The 22,078-nt window shown below is 53.0% G+C and overlaps 1 protein-coding gene and 1 pseudogene across 2 annotated transcripts; both read right to left on the reverse strand.

Moving 5' to 3' along the window:
- Nucleotides 1-9,123: 9,123 nt before the first annotated feature.
- On the reverse strand, nucleotides 9,124-11,248 carry FNDC10 (fibronectin type III domain containing 10). Of its 2 annotated transcripts, none has more exons than XM_070474136.1 (2): nucleotides 9,725-11,248; nucleotides 9,124-9,465 (listed from the first exon to the last, which is right to left on the reverse strand). In XM_070474136.1, exon 1 carries the CDS (start codon nucleotides 11,137-11,139, stop codon nucleotides 10,462-10,464), a length of 678 nt encoding a protein of 225 aa, XP_070330237.1. In that variant the 5' UTR covers nucleotides 11,140-11,248; the 3' UTR covers nucleotides 9,124-9,465; nucleotides 9,725-10,461. The 2 variants fall into 2 exon arrangements, with proteins under 2 accessions (XP_070330237.1, XP_070330236.1); XM_070474135.1 differs by having other exon boundaries at nucleotides 9,124-9,571.
- Nucleotides 11,249-19,320: 8,072 nt separating this feature from the next.
- Nucleotides 19,321-19,971, reverse strand: LOC110124978 (large ribosomal subunit protein eL39-like; annotated as a pseudogene).
- Nucleotides 19,972-22,078: the final 2,107 nt, after the last annotated feature.

The raw sequence follows: 22,078 nt of genomic DNA on the forward strand, positions 1-22,078 counted from the left end.
TGAAAGTATTTTCAGAGACAGTTAGAAATGAGAATAGGAGGTGTGAGGAGACCTCCTGGGTTGGGAGAGCAAATTGACTTAAATCCTTGGGTTTGTTTGGAGGCACTGGCACAGTCGTTAAGAATCTGCCTGCTGATAAAGGAGAGGCGGGTTCGATCCCTGGGTGGGGAATGTCCCCTGGAGTAGGAAGTGGCAACCCACTCCAGTAGTCTTGCCTGGAAAATTCGACGGACAGAGGAACCTGGAGGGCTACAGTTCATGAGATCGCGAAGAGTCGGAGGTGACTGAGCACGCACGCAGTGCGGACCAGAGGTTTGGGGTCATGATATGTCGGTGAAACTAGTCAACTCGGTTTTGTTGTCCTCCAGTCACTTGGAGTGGCCACTGAGTTGATGTTTTGCAATGGAGGCGCAACAAAGGGAGGGGGCAAGGGAATGGCGATGCTCCACTATGGATCCAGAAGTGATAAGAAAGGAGGACGTGACGGGGTGGCAGCAGTGAAAAGGTACTGTGTGTTCTGAATTGGGGATCCCTATGGAAAAAATGTCACTGGAGCCAAACAGAGGTAGAACAGGATGCTTGAAACAGCGTCTGGGGAGGGGGCCGCATTTTATATCTCTGTAGACTAAGTGTGACCATGGGCACCAGTAGAAGATAGTCTTCCTGTTAGAGAAACTCAGAAACCAGGGCAGTGAGTGACCGCCCTCACTGATGTTCCAGTGTCCTATTACTACTGATGTTTTCACGGAAGAAAAGGCTGAGAACCAGACCCTTAGAGTATTTAAGGACCCTGGAGCATAGCATGGGGGGAGGGACAGTGCATGACTGCAACAAGGAATCATTTACTTGGAAAGACGGGGTTGAGGGGGTGGTGTGAGGGATGAGTGAGGAGGAATGAGAGCCCCTCTGCTCTCTATGTATTTAAATATACGTATAGCATAAGTCTAGGAGGACATAACACTGAGGCAGTGAGAACGGGGGCACTAGGGTTATGGGTGCTTTAAATAAAGCACCGTTGACTTTGTGTTTTATGTTGAACATGTATTTCTCTTACACCCACCACAAATAATAGTGATGTTTACGTTTTGAAAACAACACCTTCCCGCACTAATGTGCTTTCCCAATATGCTCCTGAATTCAAAGACATTATGGTCTGACCATCCCAGTGCAATACTGAGCTCTCCTACCTCACATTTTCCAGCTTCCTGTTTAGAACTTAAGGGACTACCAGCTGAAACTGCTTGTCCATTACCTTTTTTACCTCTGCATAAGCCAACCTCATACCTTAGGTCTTAGTCCAGGCCCTGAGAGTTGCAGACAGATGTCAGGGGCTTCAAGAAAGCTCACCCTTGTCGTTGTCTTCTCCCCCTGGCCTTTCTATGCTTCCAGTAGCACCCTTAACTTGCTCTTATGACTCTGAACAGTTTTTAGCACTCTGCTTCTCTTTCCCACTGCTTTCACAGACTCTGAGCTCAAAAGGGCTCGGGCCCCCTGTTCTAGCCAAATGGCTGTGTTGCATATGGGCCTCCTTTTCTAGCCAAGATGGCTGTGTTGCGTATGTCCAGTGTATTTAGAAATATCGTTCCTCTGGAGACACTCACCAAGTGCTCATCTAGCAGATACCTGAGGGAGAAGGTGCCCAGGTGGGTGAAAGAACGCTCTGTGCTTAGGCTACCAGCTTCTCTTTGAGGTTTAATTTTATACTTTGTTCATGGCATGGGAACCCCAAGCCGAAATAAAAAATATACTTAGTCTTGGACCATTGGAATCTCCAGGGCCCCAGTATAAACAGGACCCAATATTCCCTTAGGACACATCCATCACCAGGGTCACATGGGACAAAGAACACTCCATGAGCAAGTATTACCAATAAAATATTGAAAGCAGGGCGAGCTCCTACAAGGTAACTTGCATATTCATCAAGCAGGATAATTAATTCCTCAAGAGCTGGAGAATATAAAACAACCTGAGATGGATAAATAAGACAATTTAACGACATATAACTAGACATTTAAAGGGTAGTGTTTGACGAGTTCTCACATGCGTACATCCATGTGACAATAGTAACAACGGCAGTCCCATGTTAAGATTCTGCTTCCACAGCAGGGGACATAGGTTCTGTCCCTGATGGGGGAAGGTCCTGTATGTCAAAAAATAAATACAGTGGTAACATGTATCACCCTCAACAGTTTCCTATACCCCTTTGTAATTCCTTCTTGGGCTCCCCTTCACCTGCCCGCCACCCCCCCATCTCATCAGGTGACCACTGAGCTGTTTCCTGTTGTATAGTTTAGTTTGTATTTTCTAGAATTTTACATAAATGGAATCATAGAGTATGTACTCTTTTTTTGGGGGGGGGGGGCAGTCCCTCAGCACATTCATTTTGAGATTCACCAATAATGTTGCACATATAAATAGTTGGTTCATTTCTGTTGCTGAGAAGTATTCCAGTGTATGGGTGTTCCCCATTTCATTTATCCATTCACCTGTTGATGGACATTCGGGTTGTTTCTAGCTTCTAGCTACTACAGTGAAGGCTGCTGTAAACCTCCATGAATGAAACTTCATATGGACATGTTTTTTCATATCTCTTCAGTTAATGCTTGAGTACAGGATGATTAGATCACATGTTCAAATGTACGTTTAACTTCTTAAGGAACTGCTGCCAAATTGTTTGCAAAGCGGATGTACTATTTTACATTCCCACAAGCAGTGTTCCAGTTTCTCCACATCCTTGCCAGCATTTGATGTGATTAATCTTTTCAGTTTTAAATGTTCTTAATAGCTGATGTCTCATGGTATCTCAATGTGTTTTTAATGTATATTTACCTAGTTACTAATGAAATGAAGCATAGTTTCAGGTGCTTACTTGCTGTTGCTGTGTCATCTTTGATGAGGTGTCCAAATCATTTGTGCATTTATCACTGTGTTGTAATTAAGTTGTGCTGTGTGCTCGGTCGCTTCAGTCATGTCCAACTCTTTGCAGCCCTATGGACTGTAGCCCGCCAGGCTCCTCTGTCCACAGGATTCTCCAGGCAAGAATACTGGAGTGGGTTGCCATGCCCTTCTCCAGGGGGTCTTCCCAACCCAGGGATTGAACCAGGGTTTCTTGTGTCTCCTGCATTGCAGGCAGATTCTTCACACTAACCTACTTGGGGAGCTCCAATTAAGTTATGTGTGTATATATGTATTTTCCAGATATGTGATTTATTTTTCTCCTTGAGGTTTGTCTTGTTCTCTGATCAGTGTCTTTCGAAGTCAAAAGTTAAGTTTGATAAAGTATAATTTATCAATTGTTCTTTTATAGATTGCACTAAAATATTTGCTGTGAAAAATATACTGATGGGATTAATGGTAGATTAGAGATTGAAAAAAAGAAGGGCATTAAATAGAAGATATACAGATAGAAAGTATAAATGAAACAGAAAAAATGAACAGAATATCAGTGAGCTATGGGGTAGCCTCCAGCAGCTGATATACATGGAATCAGTGTCCCCAGTGGGTGGGTTGGCACTCTGGCTGGTTGTTAGCGACACTGCTCCTGGCCCTGCTTGAACTCGGGAATTTTGCCTCTAATTCCATTTGTTGCTTCCTTTCTTGGCCTGGTGATTCCCTCACACACGCCAGTCCGTCGTAAGCTACAGATCTTTATGTCCTCTTCTTCCAATTTCTGCCCCTCAATCTCCAGCCATCTTGGCCTCCCAGAGCCATCCACTCAATTCAGGACAGTACTAGACTCTGCCTGAGTCCCTTCTCTGTGCTCTGCATCATGAAAATCATCCAGACAGTAAGCTGGAACAGTCACAGAACTCAGTTCATCTCTTTCCTTTCTCATTAGGGGTCATGGCCCTTCATTGCATGATAGCCAATGTATTTAGAACTGTTGTTTCACATATTTTGTATGGTTTTTTAGTTGCTTCAGGTGAAAGAGTAATTCTGATCCCTGTTACTTCATTTTGGCTGTAATCATAAGTCTCACTGAATCCATTTTAAAAGAGAGGGAAATGTGGAAACTCACCCTACAGATGTTAAGATTATAATTATAAGACTAATCAAGAGTACAACAATAGGAAAAGACAATCAGATCAATGCCCGTAAAGAGACCCATGCACATGTGGGGCTGTGATATGTAATGTCGGGCTATCCACATACTGGAAAAGGATGGATTGTTGCTGCAGGTCAGATTGGGGTACTGATATAAAATGTTGGATCCCTACCTCACACCATATAGAAAGATGCCCTCTAGGCAACTAAAGACATAAACATAAAAAGTAAAGTCGTAAAGCCAGTTGAAAGAAATACTTTATGGGGACCACTTACGTATTCTTTGGGTATGCAAGAATTGCTTAAGACCAAAAAAATACATACAACTTACAGGGAAAAAAGGATAGGTCTGATATCATCAAAATTAAGGATATGTTTTCAACAAAGGACACTACTGACAATGTTAACAGTATAGGAGAAAATATTTGTGACATCTAAATGGTCAAAGGTATGTATCTAGAACTATGCTGTTCAGTACAGCCCCCACTAAACATATACAGATATTTAAACTTGACACTTAAATTAATTAAAACTTATGATGCAATTTCTCGGTTACACCAGCCACAGTATCCACAATGACTAATAGCTACTGACTAGTGACCACTGTGATTGAATTGTGTTCCTCAAAAGAATAAGTTGATACCCTAACTCCTGGTATCTGTGGATGTGCCCTTATTTGAAAATAGGGGTCTTTGGACTTCCCTGGTGTCCAAATGGTTTTAACCATCCATTTTTAACCGTCCAGTGGTTAAAAATCCACCTGCCAATGCAGGGAACATGGGTTTGATCCCTGATCTGGGAAGATTCCATATGCCGAAGGGCAGTTAAGCCTGTGGGTCACTACTAGTGAAGCTGGAGTGCCCTAGAGCCTCTGCCCTGCAACCAGAGAAGCCATTGCAATGAGAAGCCTGTGGACCACAACTACAGAGTAGTCCCTGCTCACCACAACTAGAGAAAGCCCACATACAGCAACAAAAACCCAGCACAACAAAAAATAATATTTTTTAAAAAAGGGTCTTTGCAGATGCAATCAAATTATAATCGATTAAAGTGAGCAATAATACAGTGAGTGGTATTATTGCTGTCTCTCAGTAGTACAGTGAGACTCGCAAAAGGTTTCAGGTCTCCAGCCTCCAGAGCTGTGAGAAGACAAATTCCTGTTATGAGACACCCAGTTTGAGGTTTTGTTGGGGCAGCCCCAGGACACTAAGACAGCACAGATAAAGCACATCTTCACAGTTTCAGAAAGTCCTATTGGACAGTACTGGGTATTTGCAGAGCTCTTGAAAACCAAGGGGGAAAAGCCATAGTGATGGGAAGTTGTACAAGAACGTGAATGAGCAGTTCATCCGAGGCGAGATTCAAACAGCTGATAGGACTGGGGAGTGGTAGGCAGCCTCTCCAGTGAGCAGAACAGACTCAAATCCAGTCCCTGCTGCACCGCTGACAGAAGAGCACAAGATAGGACACAGTGGTGCGGAGCACCTGTGAGACGTCAGTAAGTCAAAACCTCCCTGCATGGCTTTAGCCATTAAAAACAAGCTGAAAATATCGGTGAAATGAGGTACACACACCCCTAAGATCCACAGTTCTCTCGCCTAGAAAAATCCTCACACAGGTCCCTGAGAAGTATGGACAAGGGTTTTCATGGCGACACAGTGATCGGCATGGCGGCCACCCGTGTTCCACCAGGGGTGAGGACAAGTCAGCCTGAGGGACACACACTAGAAATTGCACATAATGGACAGAAATGAGATATTTGTGCATTCTGCAGCATGGATAAATCTCAAAGACACGGTATAGAGTTAAAAAAAACAAAACAAGGTGAGCAGCACAACATCAGAGTGGTTGCCAGGAGGGAAGGGAACAGGCATGGGGAGAATTTGTCAGACTGGAATCCTAATTGAGTGGAACAGAGACACCGGGGCAAAGGAAGAAGAGAGTCCAGATAAAGGTTGGGGAGGAAAAGAAAGGCAGGTCCCAGACAGGTGAGGCCATGTAATTAACACATGGTTAATAGCAGAGCTGGGACGTTATAGACACCAATCCAGTCAGCCCACTCCCCACCTAAGAGTGAGGGAAACCTGACTCTGTTATATGTGACCAAGAGGACAAAGCAGTGACTGACTCACATCCAGACTCTCAAGAAAAAAAGGGACTTCCCTGGTGGTCCAGTGGCTAAGACTTCATTCCCAATGCAAGGACGCCTGGGTTCAATCCCTGGTCAGGGAACTAGATATCACATACTGTAACTAAAGATTCCACATGCAGAAACAAACCCAGCACAGCCAAATATATTTTAAGAAAGAAAAAAGAAGCATGCTGACATCCCTATAGATAGAGAAGACAAACCAGAAAGACATGCCCCCAAGACAGACATTTTAACCAAATATTTCATTGTAAGCCAAACAGGAAAAGGATAGGAGTTATGAAAGAACACCCTGCATCAGAAATGAAGGGGACATTTTACTGAGACCACTGGAAAAAAATGAAGATTTGAAAAGACAGCCAATACAATGTAGAAATGAACTAGCATCTCTAAAGTGAAAGTGAAGAAAGTGAAGTCGCTCAGTCGTGTCTGACTCTGCGACCCCATGGACTGTAGCCTACCAGGCGCCTCTGTCCATGGGATTTTCCAGGCAAGAGTACTGGAGTGGGTCGCCATTTCCTTCTCTGGGGGATCTTCCCGACCCAGGGATTGAACCCAGGTTTCTCACATTGTAGGCAGATGCTTTACCATCTGAGCTGCATCTCTAACGGAGAAGGAAATCTGGGCCCTTGAAAGAAGTCTGTGCATGTGGCCCCTGGGTTCCTGCCTTCAGGTCAGGTGCAGCCTGACCCCTCCCTGGAAGGGGGCTGCTACCTTCTCTCTCAGCTGGCTCAGCGAGGACACACTCCTGGTCCCCAAAAAGCTGCAGCGAGGCTGGAGGAGGCTCTTGCTGTCAGGGCCCAGAACTCTCTAGACTCTCTAAGCTGAAGTGACCAAACCCCACATCCCCCAGGCCACAGTCTCCAGTGGCTCTCTGGCTGTCCCTCTGGACCAAGTCCAACATCCCGGACCAATGATCTGAGATCTCCAGGGAAATGCTAGCCCCACACCCTGCCCCCACGGAGGGATGTTTCCTCCACTGCACCCAATCCTGTCTGCACATTTTTGTGTCCCATAGCTGACCAGCCCCCAGGAACATGAGGTCCTCACAGGCCAGCACAGATGAAACTGGTTTCTCCTAAGAGGACGGAGGCCAGAATATCCAGTGGACCAATGGCACAAGCAGCTGCCTGAGGGCTGTGGGGAGGGGCCTGAGCAGGCAGGCAAGCAAGCAAGCATCTAGCCTCCAGGTGTCATTGCCAGGGCTCCAGTGCCAGCCACACAGGGCAATGGGCACGTGTTCACAGAATGACTGTGGATCCCTCCTGCTGGCTGAGTGTGGAACACAGGTCTAGGCACCAGAGGGCGTGCGTTTGGTAGCAGAATCTCAAGGACCCCAGGATTCTGAGCAGGATCAGGCTATGCATGCAGCCTTGGGGATCTCAGCCCAGATGCATGTCAGGTCATGGCATAGACAGTAACAAACACACTTAACTCTTCTCTGCCTGGCTGACCTCATGTAAGCCTCCAAACAGGCCTCTGAGTCTGGTCCTATGACTGTTTGCACTTCACAGATGAGACAGAGGCGCTGATGGCTGTGTGTGGCTCTTTAAAGGCCAGGCCAGGCCTACAGCCAGGCAACCCTTCAGTGTTTCTGAAGCCCAACAGTTCTTTCTGCCCCACAGCAGAAAAATCACAAGCTTAGGGAAGTAACCTTCAGGCACCAGTGAGGAGGGCGAAGTCCTGACCAAGGAATGGGCATCAGGACCCTACCTCCAGGGCATAGGGAAGACGTATGTTCCCCCACCAGCCCTGCATGAGTCAGAGAGGGTGGTGGAGAAAGGAGAGAAGCTCCTCCAGGACGTGGTGGGGATGGAGGACTGGAGACTCGGTAGGGCAGAAGCCTGAGTGTCCCTTGCACCCCCTAGGGAGGACCGAGGGGCCACTGGGGAAAGGAGCAGTTTCAGAGATGGCAAGGGTTCAGAAGTGGTCTTCCTGAACACCAGCTCCAGATTATTTCTGGAGCCTCTGCTCCCCCTGCCCCACAGCCCTGAGCTGGGCGCTAGGCCTCTAAGAAGCCCCTGAACAGAGCCCTGCGAAGTCATCTCTGAAGCAGAAGCCTGCAGGTTAGGGCTGACCAGTCTGAAGAATCAGCTGGGAGGATAGGCCTGAGGCTCCACCTGACATGAATACAATCAGGGCCACAGACCAGATTGGGTCCAGGTCAGACCTCCAACAACGTCATGGTGGCCCCAGCTCTGAAACCAGCTGCACACAGGAGCTGGAGGCTGGACTGCCCGCCTGTGGAAGACACCTGAGCGCCCTCACAGGTGGCAGGGGGATGCAGAAGGTCCCCAGGAAGCCAGGATGAAGTAAAACCCCTCCCACTCCCAGGGCTGTCTAGACACTGCACTACACCCCCGCCATCTGGTGGCAGGGATGAGTCACTCCTCAGAGCCTGGCCCGCCCACAGTTGTGTTTGCTCAGAAGGGTCACTGCCAGCTGCAGAATCTCAAGGACACCCTAGCCTAGGTGGGGGAGGCCCAGCATGGGGGTGGGGAAAGGGCCAGAGGGGCCCTGCTTGTGACCTGTGCCCCCTAGCCCAGCTCCAGCACCACGTGGGGAGACCCAGGCCAGGGAGGGGGCCCACCTGGAGGCCCCTAATTGCAGCTTGTCTTAGCTCCAGTAGATCATCCCTAAGACTGGGCTCTTTCAAACTGCAGCAGTGCCACCCTGCCCCCACCCAACAGAGCAGGCCGGGAGAAGATGCTTTCCCCAGCTCCCCAGGTGGACAGGCTAGCCAGGGACACGCCGCCTGTTCCTCCGCCACAAACTGCAAGGGCAGCATGCCTGTGTTGACCCCAGGTGACCTGGCAAAGGGTCCAGGGCCAGCCACTGGACTGACTGATGCCTGAGGAGCCAGGAAAAGAGGCTCAACTTCCCCCCTACCCTTTCTCTACCCTGTCACAAATAAGTACACAAAACAGTGGTTTTGGTCTAAGAATGATGGACATTTAGACACTGGCACCAGGCTCACACCTGACCAGTGCCACACCAGGGATGGGCAGAGCAAGGGCAGAGAGGTAGGGAGTGGGCATTGCGGGGGCACCAGCCAGGTTGCTGGTGTGGAGGTCACTGGTGGCTGCTGGGGGGAGCGGGGAGGAGTTAGCCACAGTGACTCCAGAAGTGCCAGGTCCAGGACGGCCAGAGTCAAGGGCTCACACACAGCCCGGAGCTGTCATGTCGTTGGTGCCCACAGAGGGGCGAGGCCGGTCTTCAGTCCGTGGTGAGAGGGTGGAGGGGCCCGGCAGGCAGCAGCATCTCCAGCAGCTCTAGGAGGGGGTGGACCATACCGTCCGTCATGCTGTGGTTGAGGCTTGGGATCCAGACCACAGTGGCAGGTCCAGCCGGGCAAGGTTGGCATCTGTCCTGTGCCCTCTGCACACAACACCGTTTTTTCAGACCAGTCCCATCTTCCCAGCCACCTGCCCCCAGTCACCAAGGCAAGTCCTCGCCAGAAACGCAAAAGGAAAGGGAAGGAACCCAGCCCAGGCAAAGCACCAGCTTCCCCCCAAGGTCAGGGACACTCACCCTGGATACAACAGCTGAACGCTGGGCCGCCTGCTGAGCTAAGCCGTGGCTTCCAACCTGTAGGATGCTCAAACGAGGAAACGCAGCAGGACCCTGCTTCCCCAGGCCAATCACTCCTGCAAAGCTTGAAGGGAGGGTCCCCAGGGGCCTCTAGCCAGAAGCACACACGAGCTGCCAGCATCGAGGCCTCAGATCCTTTCGGACAGTACTGGACAGGTGGCTGGCTCCCGCAATGGGCCCGAGATACTAAGGCACAAAGCTACCTAAACCCACTGGGGCGGGGCGGGGAGAGGACAGGCTCCGAGGGCCCTTGAGTTGGTCAAGTACACAGTGACCAAGCCATGACGACAGCCTGGCTTTTTCCAACTCGGCATGGGCTGGAGGCGCAGGGTGACGGCCAGGGGCTGCCGATGGCTCTTCTGAAAAGGGGCTCTGTGGTCTCACGGCCCCGCCAAAGGCCTCTGAAGAGCAGGGAGAGCCCTGGACACGGCTGGCACCTCACTTCAGGCCCAAGGGCCAGTACCGAACTGGAATCTGGGAGTCAGCTGCTCGGCTGAGAAGGTCGCCCGGTGACTCCAGGCCCTGGTAAGGGCCGGTGCCCCATCCATCTCCAGAAGGCCCTGTGTGGAGGTCCTAAAGAGGGAGCAGGAGCGACGAGGGGAGAGCGGGCCGAGGGCTCGGGGCCTCCTGCGCCCTAGTCGGGCAGGCAGAGCCCGGGCGGGCAGGCGTCTCGCGCTTCAAGGCTGCCTGCGTAGGCCCGGGCGCCCGAAGGCTGGGTGCATGAGGTTCTCGGTGATGTAGGCCACGAGCAGGCAGATGACCACGAGCATAACGCAGATAGAACCACCCACCGCCGTCATGGCCACCACGATCTCCCGCATGCCGGCAGGCTCGGCGGCGAACTCCACACACTCGGCGGGTGCGGCGGGCTCCGGGGCGCCGGCCGGCTCGGCTCGCAGCGGCAGCGGCTGCAGGCAAAGGCGGTAGCGCACGCCGTCGTGCACGTCTGGCAGCAGGTAGTCGCGGCAGGAGGCGCCGAGCAGCACGCGCTCGCATGGGAAGCGCGTGTAGGCGCCACGCCACGAGCAGTTGAGCGCGAAGGCGCGCACGCGGCGCGCCTCGGCCGGCCCCAGGCGCCACTGCAGCAACACGCTGCGGTTGCGCAGGACGCTGGCGCGCAGTGAGCGGCCGGCCGAGGCGTGCGCCGCGCAGCCGGGCGCCTGGCAGCGGAAGCCGCGCGCGGGGCTGCGGAAGCACAGGCGCCCGCCTCCCGCCTCGGGGCCCTCGGGCAGCACCTTGTAGGGACACCAGGGCGCGTCGGCCGCCGGCTCCCAGCCCGGCGGCGTCGGGGCGGCCGTGGCACAGGGCGGCGGCGCGCAGGCGGCCAGCAGCAGCAACAGCGGCGGGGCGCGCATCCTGCGGCTGGACCGGGCGGCGGCGGGGCGCGGGCTCGCGGGCACGGGCGGTGGGTCACGCGGGCCGCGCCGCCGCTCCCCGCGCTCGCCCGGCGCGCCGCGCCCTCCGCCGCCGCCCGCTCCGACCCGCCCCCGCGCCCAGTGCGCGCTCGGACCCGGCGCGGCGGCGGAGGCGGGGCCGCCCCACGTCCCGCCCCCCTTAACCCTCGCTGGGCCGCAGCCACCCGGAGATCGGATCTCGGAGAGGGGGCGGCCGCGCGAGTGGGGCAGGGGCCGGCTGTGGCCAGCTGCGCCGAGGCCGCTGTGCCTGTTGGCCTCTTGCCGTGTGAGCGCCCTTCGGAGCCCTGCCACTTCTCGCCCTGCCAGGCTTTTCTATGGCTTTTCCGTGGCTTTGGCGGACTGGGGTCTCGAGTCGTGGCCCACGGGGGCAGCTCCGCGACTCCCCTTGGCCATGCCCGGCGAGGACGCGGTGTGCCTCTGGGTAGGGGGAACCAGCGGCCTGGAGCGCGCGCGGCTTCACGCCGCCGCATCCCAGACCCACGGTGGCGACCGGCAAAGAAAGGGTCCCACATGCCCTAACTTGGAAGGGGTGAGGATGGAAACGCCCCCCATCCCCCTCCCCTAGCTTCTGCTCCTTGAGAGGTGGACAGCGCCGACCTGGGAGGGGCGCCAGCGAGAAGAGGCTTCTTCATCTGAAAACTATTCATTCTGCACCAAAGAGGCAGCTACAGGGTGGGCCACTCTAATTAATCTTTCCCTCAGCTCCTCGCAGATGGGCCCTGGGGCAGCCCTCTGAATCTCCGAGAAGAGAGCAGGACTGCACAAAAGGAACAACCCTCCATAAGCCGACCCGATGCAGCAGGCGGACCTCACTACCCCGGAAAGGAAGGGCACACACCTCCCCCCACTCCTGTCTTCAGCCTGGGCCGGAGACCGGAGCCCGCCCCCCTCAGTCGGGATGCCTCTCCAGTGCCAGGGGGCGCCTAGTCAAGCCCGCCTGACCTGACTGGATGTGAAGCAGGAGCGCCTCACGTGCAGGGAGCACAGCTCTGAGCAGCGAGGGGGAGGGGTCCCTGGCCACTGTCCTGTGGACCCTGGTCTCCCCCGCAGCCCCTTCCAGGTGCTGCTCTCACCTGAGAACACAGGGGAGGGACGAGGTGGTCTCCAGCACTCACTGAGTCCTTCCTCCCCATGCACCTGCCCATGGAGCATCCTACTTCCACCCCCCTCACCACTTCCTGGTCACCCCTCTGAATTCTGTGTCAGCACTGGATAGCAAGACCTCAACCCGAGCCTGAAGCCAGGGCTTAACGGCCCCCCTACCCAGGCCCAACACTCCTACTCCTCAACACCAGGCCTCTCTGGCTCCTTCAGATCCCGAGCAGGGTCTCCCCAGTTTTCTGCACCTGCTGGGGTGGTGTTGGGTGAGGATTTAGAGAGATGCACCCTGGCTTTGCCTCTGGCTTCTGCTCCCTCTGCAGGTGGGGATGGGGCTGGGTTCAGCCTCTTGCCCAGCGTCATGGGGGACTCAGGAGCTCCCCCAGGAAGGCAGAAAGTTACAGGGACCCCCATGTCCTCACCCTCAGCTTCCTGGGGCCTGGATCAGCTTGCTCACACCAGGTTTCCAGGGGGAGCTGAGGCTGCTGCAATTGCTCTGCCCGAGGGGTTAGTGGTCAGAGGGGGCCATGCTCTGTGGTGGTCCCAGTCTCCAATACCAGGCCCTCTGGGCCAGAGAGCAGCCGGGTAACCACTTCACCTGCCCACGCCTGAGATGTGTGGAAACAGGACTGTTCAGAGCTTTTGTAGCTGATCGGGGGTGAGGGGAGAAGTCCAGTTAGATCCAACCTCATACGTCCCTGGGGAGCCTGGCACCCATGCCCTGAGTTTGTTCTGTGGTTGGGGGCTCACACACCAAATGCTGAGCTTCCTGGTCTGGCAGCTCCTGGCTGGAGGGATGGGCCAGGCATGGGGTTGCGGGCTCTGCTGTTTCCCCATCTGTGTTTGACTCTGCACAGCATGTCTGGGCAAAGAGCAGGTTGGCGGGGGCGGGGGAGGGGGGGGGATATGTTCTGCTCGTCCTATCCAGGGTATGTGGAGCTGCTGCAGGCTTGGGGCGGGGGGCAAGTGTGACAAAGCCCTGCTTCCCAGTGGAGGGTTCTGGGCTGGTAAAGCAAACAGACTCCCCCAGAGATCCACTCTTCACCTCACATCAGCCCCCACACCCACCTCTGCAGCTGTCCCTGCCAGTGGCCAGCAGGGTCTCCATCTCTAGTTCTGCAAAGTCCCGGTCCTAGGGCTCAGCTCTGCAGAGGGGCTGGAACCCCCTCTGTCACCAGCCACAGCCTGTGAGGAATGTGGGTGGATTCTGGGTCCCTTCTAGCCCCACAGAGATGGCCCCTCTCGGATCTTGGATCCACCAGCCCTGAGATCCCCTCTCCAGAGCCCCTGCCTGACAGCCCCCCACCCAGAAGCAGGAGCTCATGGAGTTTGCAGGAGCAGCTGGAGCTTCTGTCATTCCTTCCCCACTAAGGGAAGGGGAGGAGAAGTCAAGGTCAGCACTCATGGCCCTTATGTAGCCAAGTGTGGCCCTGGTGGCCTCTCTCCCACCAGAAAGGGCAAATGGGCAAGACTGCAAAGACCAGAAGGCCCACCTTTAACCAACTGTCCACCCATCACGGTTGCTCCCTTCCCACAAAGAGACCCTACTTTGGCTGGAACCAGCTTCCTGGGCATTCCCACTGGAGACCAGAGGACAGAGCCTGGGTTATGCAGACATTGAGGCTGGCTGCTGGGCACAGGGAACAGTGGAGGGTCAGCAGACAGAGAGGAACCAGCATGTGAACTAAAACCAAACCCAACACCTCCACCCCCACCATGTCTTTGGCGGGTAGCACCTGCCTGCCCCACGTTTGTTCTGCCTTCCAGTGCCAGTGCCTGTTTCCCTACTGGGGGCCTCCATTCTCCACTCTCAGGCTGTGGGGCTTTAGATGGGTTCACCCACCTTACCCAGGGGTTGGAGGAGCACCCAACCTGGCCAGTCAGACGGTCCGCCTGGCCTGAAAGCCTTTGCCAAAGCTCACAGAAAGTGTGGTTGCTCCCCTGGCAAGGGTAGACATCCAGCTGCTGACCAGAAGGTGTTGTGGGAAGAGCCGGATGTGGATGAAGTCACCCCCAAAGAGAGGCAAGAAACCTACCAGAGTATTTGCACCAGGTGTCTGGATCCAACTTGTCTGAAGCAAGCCCACCTCTGAGCTTCACAGTCACAGAGGCCAGGAAAGCCCCTCTTGTTTAAATACTAGAACACCAGTTTTCTCACCATTGCAACTGAGTTCCACAAATGCGTGGCCTGCAGGCCCAACTGACCTCCCCAACTTGACCTCCCACCCTCCACCCTGACCCCTTCTCCTTCCAAGAACCCCAGGTCACTCCTTCTGCCTAACACCCCCTCCCTGAACACGTGAGCATCTTCCCTCAGCCCTACTTGCCCCTACCCTGGCTGGGGTCTGGGGGCCTCAGACAGCAGGTGGGCAGCCTGGCCCACTATCCCTTGGCTCCAGCTGTGAACTGTGGACACAGACTGATTGGGGGGCTGAGCTGCCTGTGAGGGGCCAGCCAGGCAAGGGGGAGGCCATGGCCAGTGATTGTGACAAGAGCGCAGGAAACAGGAAGCCGTTTCTGGGCAAGGAAAACATGGTTTCTCGGATCCCCTGTTGGGAGATCCAGCTGGGGCTGGCCCTGAGGACGTGGCAGGCAAGGAGGGGACAGGCCTCCATCCAGCCCCCACAGGTCCAGCTCAGGCACACTTCCCTGCCTGAAGCTCCACTTTTTGGTTGTCAATATATTTGGTGGCTCAGATAGTAAAGAATCTACCTGCAATACAGGAGACCCAGGTGTAATCCCTGGGTCGGGAAGATCCCTTGGAGAAGGTACTGTCAGCCCACTCCAGTATTCTTGTCTGGGGATCCCGTGGACAGAGGAGCCTGGCGGGCTAAAGTCCATGGGGTCATAAACAGTCGGACATGACTAAGCAACTAACACTTTGACTTTCACCAGCCGTGTGGTTATTTGCTGGATGTTCTTTTTAAATCCACTCAGAGGAGACTTCATATCACGACCACAAATAGAAGAAAAGTCAGTGTCAGACGGTCTTGTCTTCCTCCTTGGAGATGTCAGGCTGACCGTCTACGGGTGACCCCAGAAGCCTCTGTGGCCTTCATTCTCTCCACATGCCACCTGCCCCCTCAGATCCCTGGAGGCTGCTGGTCACCCATGGTGTCCCTGTGGTCCCTGCCCCTACTCGGGGAGGGGCATCCAGGGGAGCCCACCCAGCTCACACCTCATGTTGGGGCCGATCTCCAGGACCTGTGGGAAATGCTTCCGCCAAGCGGTGGTGGGGCAGGGGGTGGTTGACCAGGCTGGAGCAACCACAGGGGCATCCAGGAAACCTCTTGGGGGGGGCGCTTTTAGACAGGGTGGCCCCCTGCACCCCATCAGGGTCCTGAGAGAGCAGTTGGCATGGGGCCCCTCAGACTCCGAGCACGGAGGGTCATGGGATGAGCAGGTGACCGTGTTGTTTGGGTTGTCCGAACAAGAGAGGGTCGGGGCGGCAGCTGCCCTCCTGGGCCTCTGTGCTCATGGAACCACCCTCTCCACAGCCTTGGCATCCTGGGCTGGGTCCTCTCTTCATGGGGCCAGCCTCTGTTCATGCCCCAGAGGACAAAGAAGGACTGCTCCTGCGGGGTGGGGTGGGGGCCTGAAATCCGAGGAAGGGGGCCTTTTTGGGGGGTGCAATGTTCTCCTCTCGACAGATCTGGGCTCTGAGAAACAAGTTGTCAAGCCCAGGTTGGCCTGTGTGGGGCCATGTTTCTCACGATGCGGTTGGCCACCCTCCTCCCCTGCAGGACCCAAAGGTGCCTCCGTCACTGGCTGAACAACCCGGGCCTCTCTGCAGCCTTTGGGGCCTCCCGCCCCGCAGTGGCCCATCCTTAACCAGTGACCTGAGGGGGATAACCCGCACCTTGTGGGGAGGGAGAGCGGAGGGGATGCTAGAGAGAGGACTCACACACACCACCACTGGGGTGTGTCGAGAGCCTCTGCACAACTCACTGCCCCCTTTGCATTTGCAGCAAGGTGGCTAGGGCGGCCCCGGCACCCACCCACCCATCCAGCACCCAGCCCTGGCACCCACCTAGCCTCTGCACCCAGCCCCAGCTGTCTCCCTACCCAGAGCCCCTTCTTCTTTGTTCCCTGAGAACAAAGATGAGCTGGGAGGCTGCAAGCATATCCCCAGGGCTGCATGGCAGTGGACTGGTGTCTGTTTTCTCACCTGCAGAGGCGGGAGGAAAGTTTGGGCCTCCAGGAGCCCCTACCAGGGAGCTGGCCCACAAGGCTTGGAGCTTGGAATGGCCAGCTTCTCCGGGCCTCTAGTGATTCTATCAGGACAGCATGTCGTGGACTATTGGGGCAGACCCTGTTCCCGGGCTCCCAGGACATGCAGGACCTGGCCTGGGACCTGGCTCCTTTCCCTCCCTAGAGTGGATGAACAGAGAGCTGGCAGTATGCGGGGCAGCAGTTGGGCCCAAGCTTGCCTGATCACGAGCTTGGCAACTAGCAGAGACAGAACTGAGGCTCAGGGTTCCATGAGCCTGGGATGTGGGGCAGGTCCCACCTGGGGGTCTTCCCTGTGGAGGGACTCGCAGGGCTCCCAGTGGGTCCCTCCTCCCAGAACAGATCAGTACAGGCATCAGCAAGCTGGCAGTTTTTGCTGGAAGCACATTGAATTGAGCAAAAAGAGGTGTTGAACAGAGTGGAGAGGGCCTCCAGTGTGGAGGCCCCTGTGTGAAGTCATTTGGGTTCCCTTTGGCTTGTTTCTGCTTTTGTACAGAGACCCTCTTGGAGCCCATTGTGGCCGAGGGCCCCAGGGAGGCTGACGAGGGCTAAGCCTCACTGGCCAGCCTGGGCTTAGGGCATCAGCAGATCTGCTGGCCCTGATCAGCCTGGACACTTTACTGGCTTGAAACTATTCAGACGTCCTAGGAAGTTGTATATCTTGTTTATGTTTCCAGACTTATCGGCATGAAAACTCCCACAGTGCTCTCGCTCTGGCAAGACATGCAACTATGTTCTTTTTCATTCCTAACACGAAAGAGAAAGGTTACCGCTCACCACTTATGGCATGTGTTTAGAAAGAGTCTGCTCTGCCCTTCGCTAATCTCAGCAAGTGTGAGCTCTGTAGGCCCCTATTTCTGGAATGATAACTGGGGCTATCCAGCCTCTGACCAGCTGCTGGGGCAGGGGTCGGGGGAGAGGGGTTTAGAAGGGCAGTGGGAGGGAGGCTCAGCCGCCCCTGACCTGCTGCATCCTCAGAATTTCTGATTCTGAGGACATTCATGTCCCTCCTCTCCAGTCAGTGTGGTGAATGGGGAGAAACTTTTGTTCTTCTGATGCTATAAAGCTGCCCCCACTCCCCGGCTGCCTGCAGGTGGCACAAAGGCACCTCCTCGACACCCGGACTTTCAAGAGCAGACCCATGTCCCCCCAGATTCAGCCTCCTGATCAGGGCTTTGCCTGGATAACACTGAGCTGACATCTGTCAGTGTGATGAGTCGGCCTGGTCTCTGTGGGCATCCACCTCGCTACTCCATGGCCAGGAATGAAAAGGTGACAGTGCACTCCTCAACCTCATCTTTAGAGTCTTGCAAACTAGATCTCGGCTTCAAGTGTGGCTTTAGGCACAGGTGAGTATGTGAATAGAGGGTGATCTCCTTGCTTTTGATGAGTATGTGTGTGTGTTGGTCGCTCAGTTGTGTCCGACTCTTTGCGACCCCATGGACTGTAGTCCACCAGGCTCCTCTGTCCATGAAATTCTCCAGGCAAGAATACTGGAATGGATAGCCATTCCCTTCTCCAGGGGATCTTCCCGACCCAGGGATCAAACTCAGGTCTCCTGCATTGCAGGTGGATTCTTAACGTCTGCCACCAGCGAAGCTCTTTTGATGAGTATATAAATCTATTAGGAGATGCAGAAGAGATTCATTCAAAAATAAGGTCAAGGAAACAACAGGTGAATCATGCTAGAAGAGTATAACATTACTCTGCTCCAAAATGTCTCCAACCAGAAATTATCAACAAAGTGAGAAATTCTTGGGCATGTGAAACAGTTTTTTTAGGCATCTGAAACATTTACTCATATTGTTTATTTTACTACTGCATGGTTGATTTATGGTATTAGTTTCAGGTGTACAACATAGTGATTCAACATTTTAATGGATTATACTCCATTTAAAGTGATTACAAAATAATGGCTATATTTTCCTGTGCTGTACAGTAAATCCCCGTTGCTTATCTATTTTATACAAAGTAGTTTGTATCTGTTAATCCTATACTCCTGTCTTGCCCCTCTCCCTCCCTTCTCCCCACTGGTAGCCATTAGTTTGTTCTCATATATGTGAATCTGATTCTGTTTAAATGTATTCACTAGTTTGTTTTATGTTGAAGTTTCCATATACAGGGAATTCCCTGGTGGTCCAGTGGTTAGGGCTCAGTGCTTTCACTGCGGGGACCCAGGTTCAATTCCTGGTTGGAGAACTAAGATCCTGCAAACTTCATGGCCAAAAAAAGGCATCACATGTAAGTAATAACATGTGGTATTTTTCTTTTCCTATCTGATTTCACTAAGCATAGTAATCTCTATGTCTATCCACATTGTTGTAAATTGCAGAATTTCAGTCTTTTTATGGCTGAGTAATATTCCATTGAGTATATATACACCACATTTTCTTTTTAAAATATTTATTTATTTACTTGACTGTGCCAGATCTTGGTTGCGGCATGCAATCTCTTAGCTGTAGCATGTGGTATCTAGTTCCCCGAACAGGGATCAAACCCAGGCCCCCTGCACTGGGAACTCAGAGTCTTAATCACTGGACCACCAGGAAAGTCTTCAGTATACCACATCTTCTTTATCCTTTCACCTGTTGTTGTTTTTTTCCCAACAAAAGGTCTCACATATTTATCACTAAGCCAAAGCACTAGTGCAGAAACACTGACACAAAGAGAAGAATCATTTCCCACTAAAACTCATCCAGCTTTCCAGACAGTAGTGATGTTCTCAGAGTGATACAGTAAGATGCAAGTGACCTTGACACAGCATAAATCTGTGCCACCTCCCAAGGGGGCTCCTTATAGACCCAGCCTGCTTCTTCTCCAATGTCTTCTCTTGTAGTTGTACCTGATTTTATTACCAGTTTTCATTTAAATCCTTTGAGGAATGGGACAATCCTACTTTTGCTTCTTGTCCAGGAATTACTCGATCCTGAAAGTCTTGTGAGAAGACCTGGCAAGGAGTAAATTCAACCCTGATAGGATATGGCAGAGAAGAGACGAGCTCCATTCATCTGTTGATGGACACAGGTTCACAACATTTGTTCATATGATTTTGATCACACTTATGTCAAATGACAGCAGATTCTATGGAATTGTTTTTATTTTTTAAAAAAGAAAAAGAACAAGTTATCTATTGTTTCTTATGGGCACCTGTGCAATTTCTTAGTAAAACCAGAAGAAAGCTCTGGAATTCCTTCTTTTCTCTTTATGCAAAAAGTTATGCCAAATCTCACAGTTCTGTTGGTTTCCTTAGAGTCAAGAGTCTGTTTCCTTTCAGACTCAGATGCTTTCTTGGATGTGTCATGATTAGGATTACTCCTCCAGGACACATTTCTGGGTCAGCTAGCTGGGTTGTCCTGTTCATTCTGTGTCCCCAGTTCCTTCCTCTGTAAACCTTCAGCTTGAGTAGCCAGAAGTCTTCACGGGCAGAATCTACTCACTTGACATGTAGTTATTTTAAAGTGCTAGGCCCCCAATGGGCTGGGAGAAATGGGAATGAATACAGAATCCCACCCTGTTGATAAGCCCAGTGGTGTCCTCAGCCTCACCCCCTACCCTGACCTGCAGTTAACCTCACATTCTGCTTGGGTCCACTCCTCCCTGCCTGTCCCCTCCTCCTGCCGCTCCTCCAACACACAGGCACATCCTGGGGCTCAGCCCCCTCTTATGGTCCCCCTTTTAAAAAATTATTTGCTTATTATTTTTGGCTGCCCTGGGTCTTTATTCCTGCCTGAGGGCTTTCTGTAGTTGCAGAGAGCAGGGGTTACTCTTCCTTGGGGGCACTGGCTTCAGTAGTTGTGTCTCACAGGATTTGTTACTCCACTGCATGTGGGATCTTCCAGGACCAGGGATTGAACCCGTGTCCCCTGCATTGGCAGGTGGATTCTTAACCACTGGACCACCAGGGAAGCCCTATGATTACGATTTCATTATGTTTGGGCTTGCTATTTCCCTCCTGTTCTTTCTCTCAGTTTGGCCATGCATTTAAAAGGACGCTTTCTGTATTTCATACAGATTTTCCATCTTTTCAATGAGAAGGCCTTTCCAGTGACTGAAAACACCTCGTTGCTGAAAATGGGGCTCCTCGTTCCTAATCGTTGATTTATCTTTGGCTATAAACGCGCTAAAAAAAAAAAAAAGTGTATTGGATGAACCGGCTCCCTACTCCTCAGCCCTAGGCCCCGCCGTGGTCCAAGGCTCCGGTTTCCCGCACAGGCAGCTTCAAGGGCTGGAGAGGGGGTGTTCCCCCCACCCCGTGCTCAGAGAGGCAGCCTAGTAACTGCTTCCCACTCTGGCCTGAGGGTACACGTGGAGGCTGTGAGGTAGCGCCCATGGATGAAGGACCAGCCTTGCGTTCAGCTTCTGGGTTCCTAGCAACTCGGGGCATCGCGGGGAGAGTTGCCTCCACGTGCACCTGCAGGAAGCCGCGCCTCTGAGAGTCGCCAGCAGGAGGCGAGCGGCTGCTGCCCGTCGGGGTCGGCAGCACCGCCACCCGCTGGCCGCGCGGTGAATTGAGGCTGCGCGGGCCCTGCGCTCCCAGCGTCCCGGGGGTTGGCAGGGCTCTTCCTTCAGAAAGTACCTGGACTTTCTCCGGGAAGTCTGAGCCGCCCTGTGCCAGGAGTTCACAGGGGATCCTCCTCTGTTCCGCCCTCGGCTGCTCCGCCCTGCTTTAGCTCCGGGTGTGAAGACGCTCTACCCTCCGTAAGGCGAGGACCCCTTCAGGACTTCCATTTTCCAGAAGTATTCTTGGTGTTCTTGCTTTTTAAAATTTATTTTATTCAAGTATAGTTGATTCACAATGTTGTAGTTGATTTTATAATGTTGTAGTTGATTTACAGTGTTGTGTTAATTTCTTTCTTCTTTTTTTTTTTTTTGGTGGGGGGAGGCCTCTCAATGCAGCATGTGGGATCTTAGTTCCGCAGCCAGGGATTGATCCTATGCCCTCTGCATTGGAAGCATGGAGTCTTAACCACTAGACCATCAGGGAAGTCCCTGTTCTTGCTTTTTAATGTATTAATTTTATCTACCTTTTGAAAAGGTTATTGAAGTATGATTTTTAAAGTGAAATGCTTCCATTTCTAGAGTACAGTCGGATGAGTCAACAAATGTATCGCTGAAACGTCCCCAGCCGCTCCTCCCTGCCCCATCCACTCATTGGAGTCTCATTGTTTCTGGATTTCACGTAAATGGAATCCTGCTGTCCATCCCCTTGCATGTCAGGCTTGTTCTCTCAGCATAAGGAGGTCCAGATCCTTCCAGGGTGCTGCTCCTTTCAGCAGTTCACTGCCTTGTACCCCCAAGCAGCACCTAACCCACCACTCAGCTTGTGCTTCCTTCCCTGCTGGTGGACGCTGGGCGGGGTTTGCCTGGTGGATGAGCTGCTACCAGCAAGCATATTCAGGGCTATGTGTTTCTGTGCTTCCAGTTATCTTAACTGAAGACCTGGGTGCAGTGGAGTTTAGGGGATGTGGGGTATGGAATATGACTGACACTGTCATATCTGCCAGATCATTTTCCTAAGTGGCTCTTGTATAGTTTACATATTTTATATTTC

Source organism: Odocoileus virginianus, chromosome 11 (assembly GCF_023699985.2).
Source record: "Odocoileus virginianus isolate 20LAN1187 ecotype Illinois chromosome 11, Ovbor_1.2, whole genome shotgun sequence".
NCBI classification, from domain to species: domain Eukaryota; kingdom Metazoa; phylum Chordata; class Mammalia; order Artiodactyla; family Cervidae; genus Odocoileus; species Odocoileus virginianus.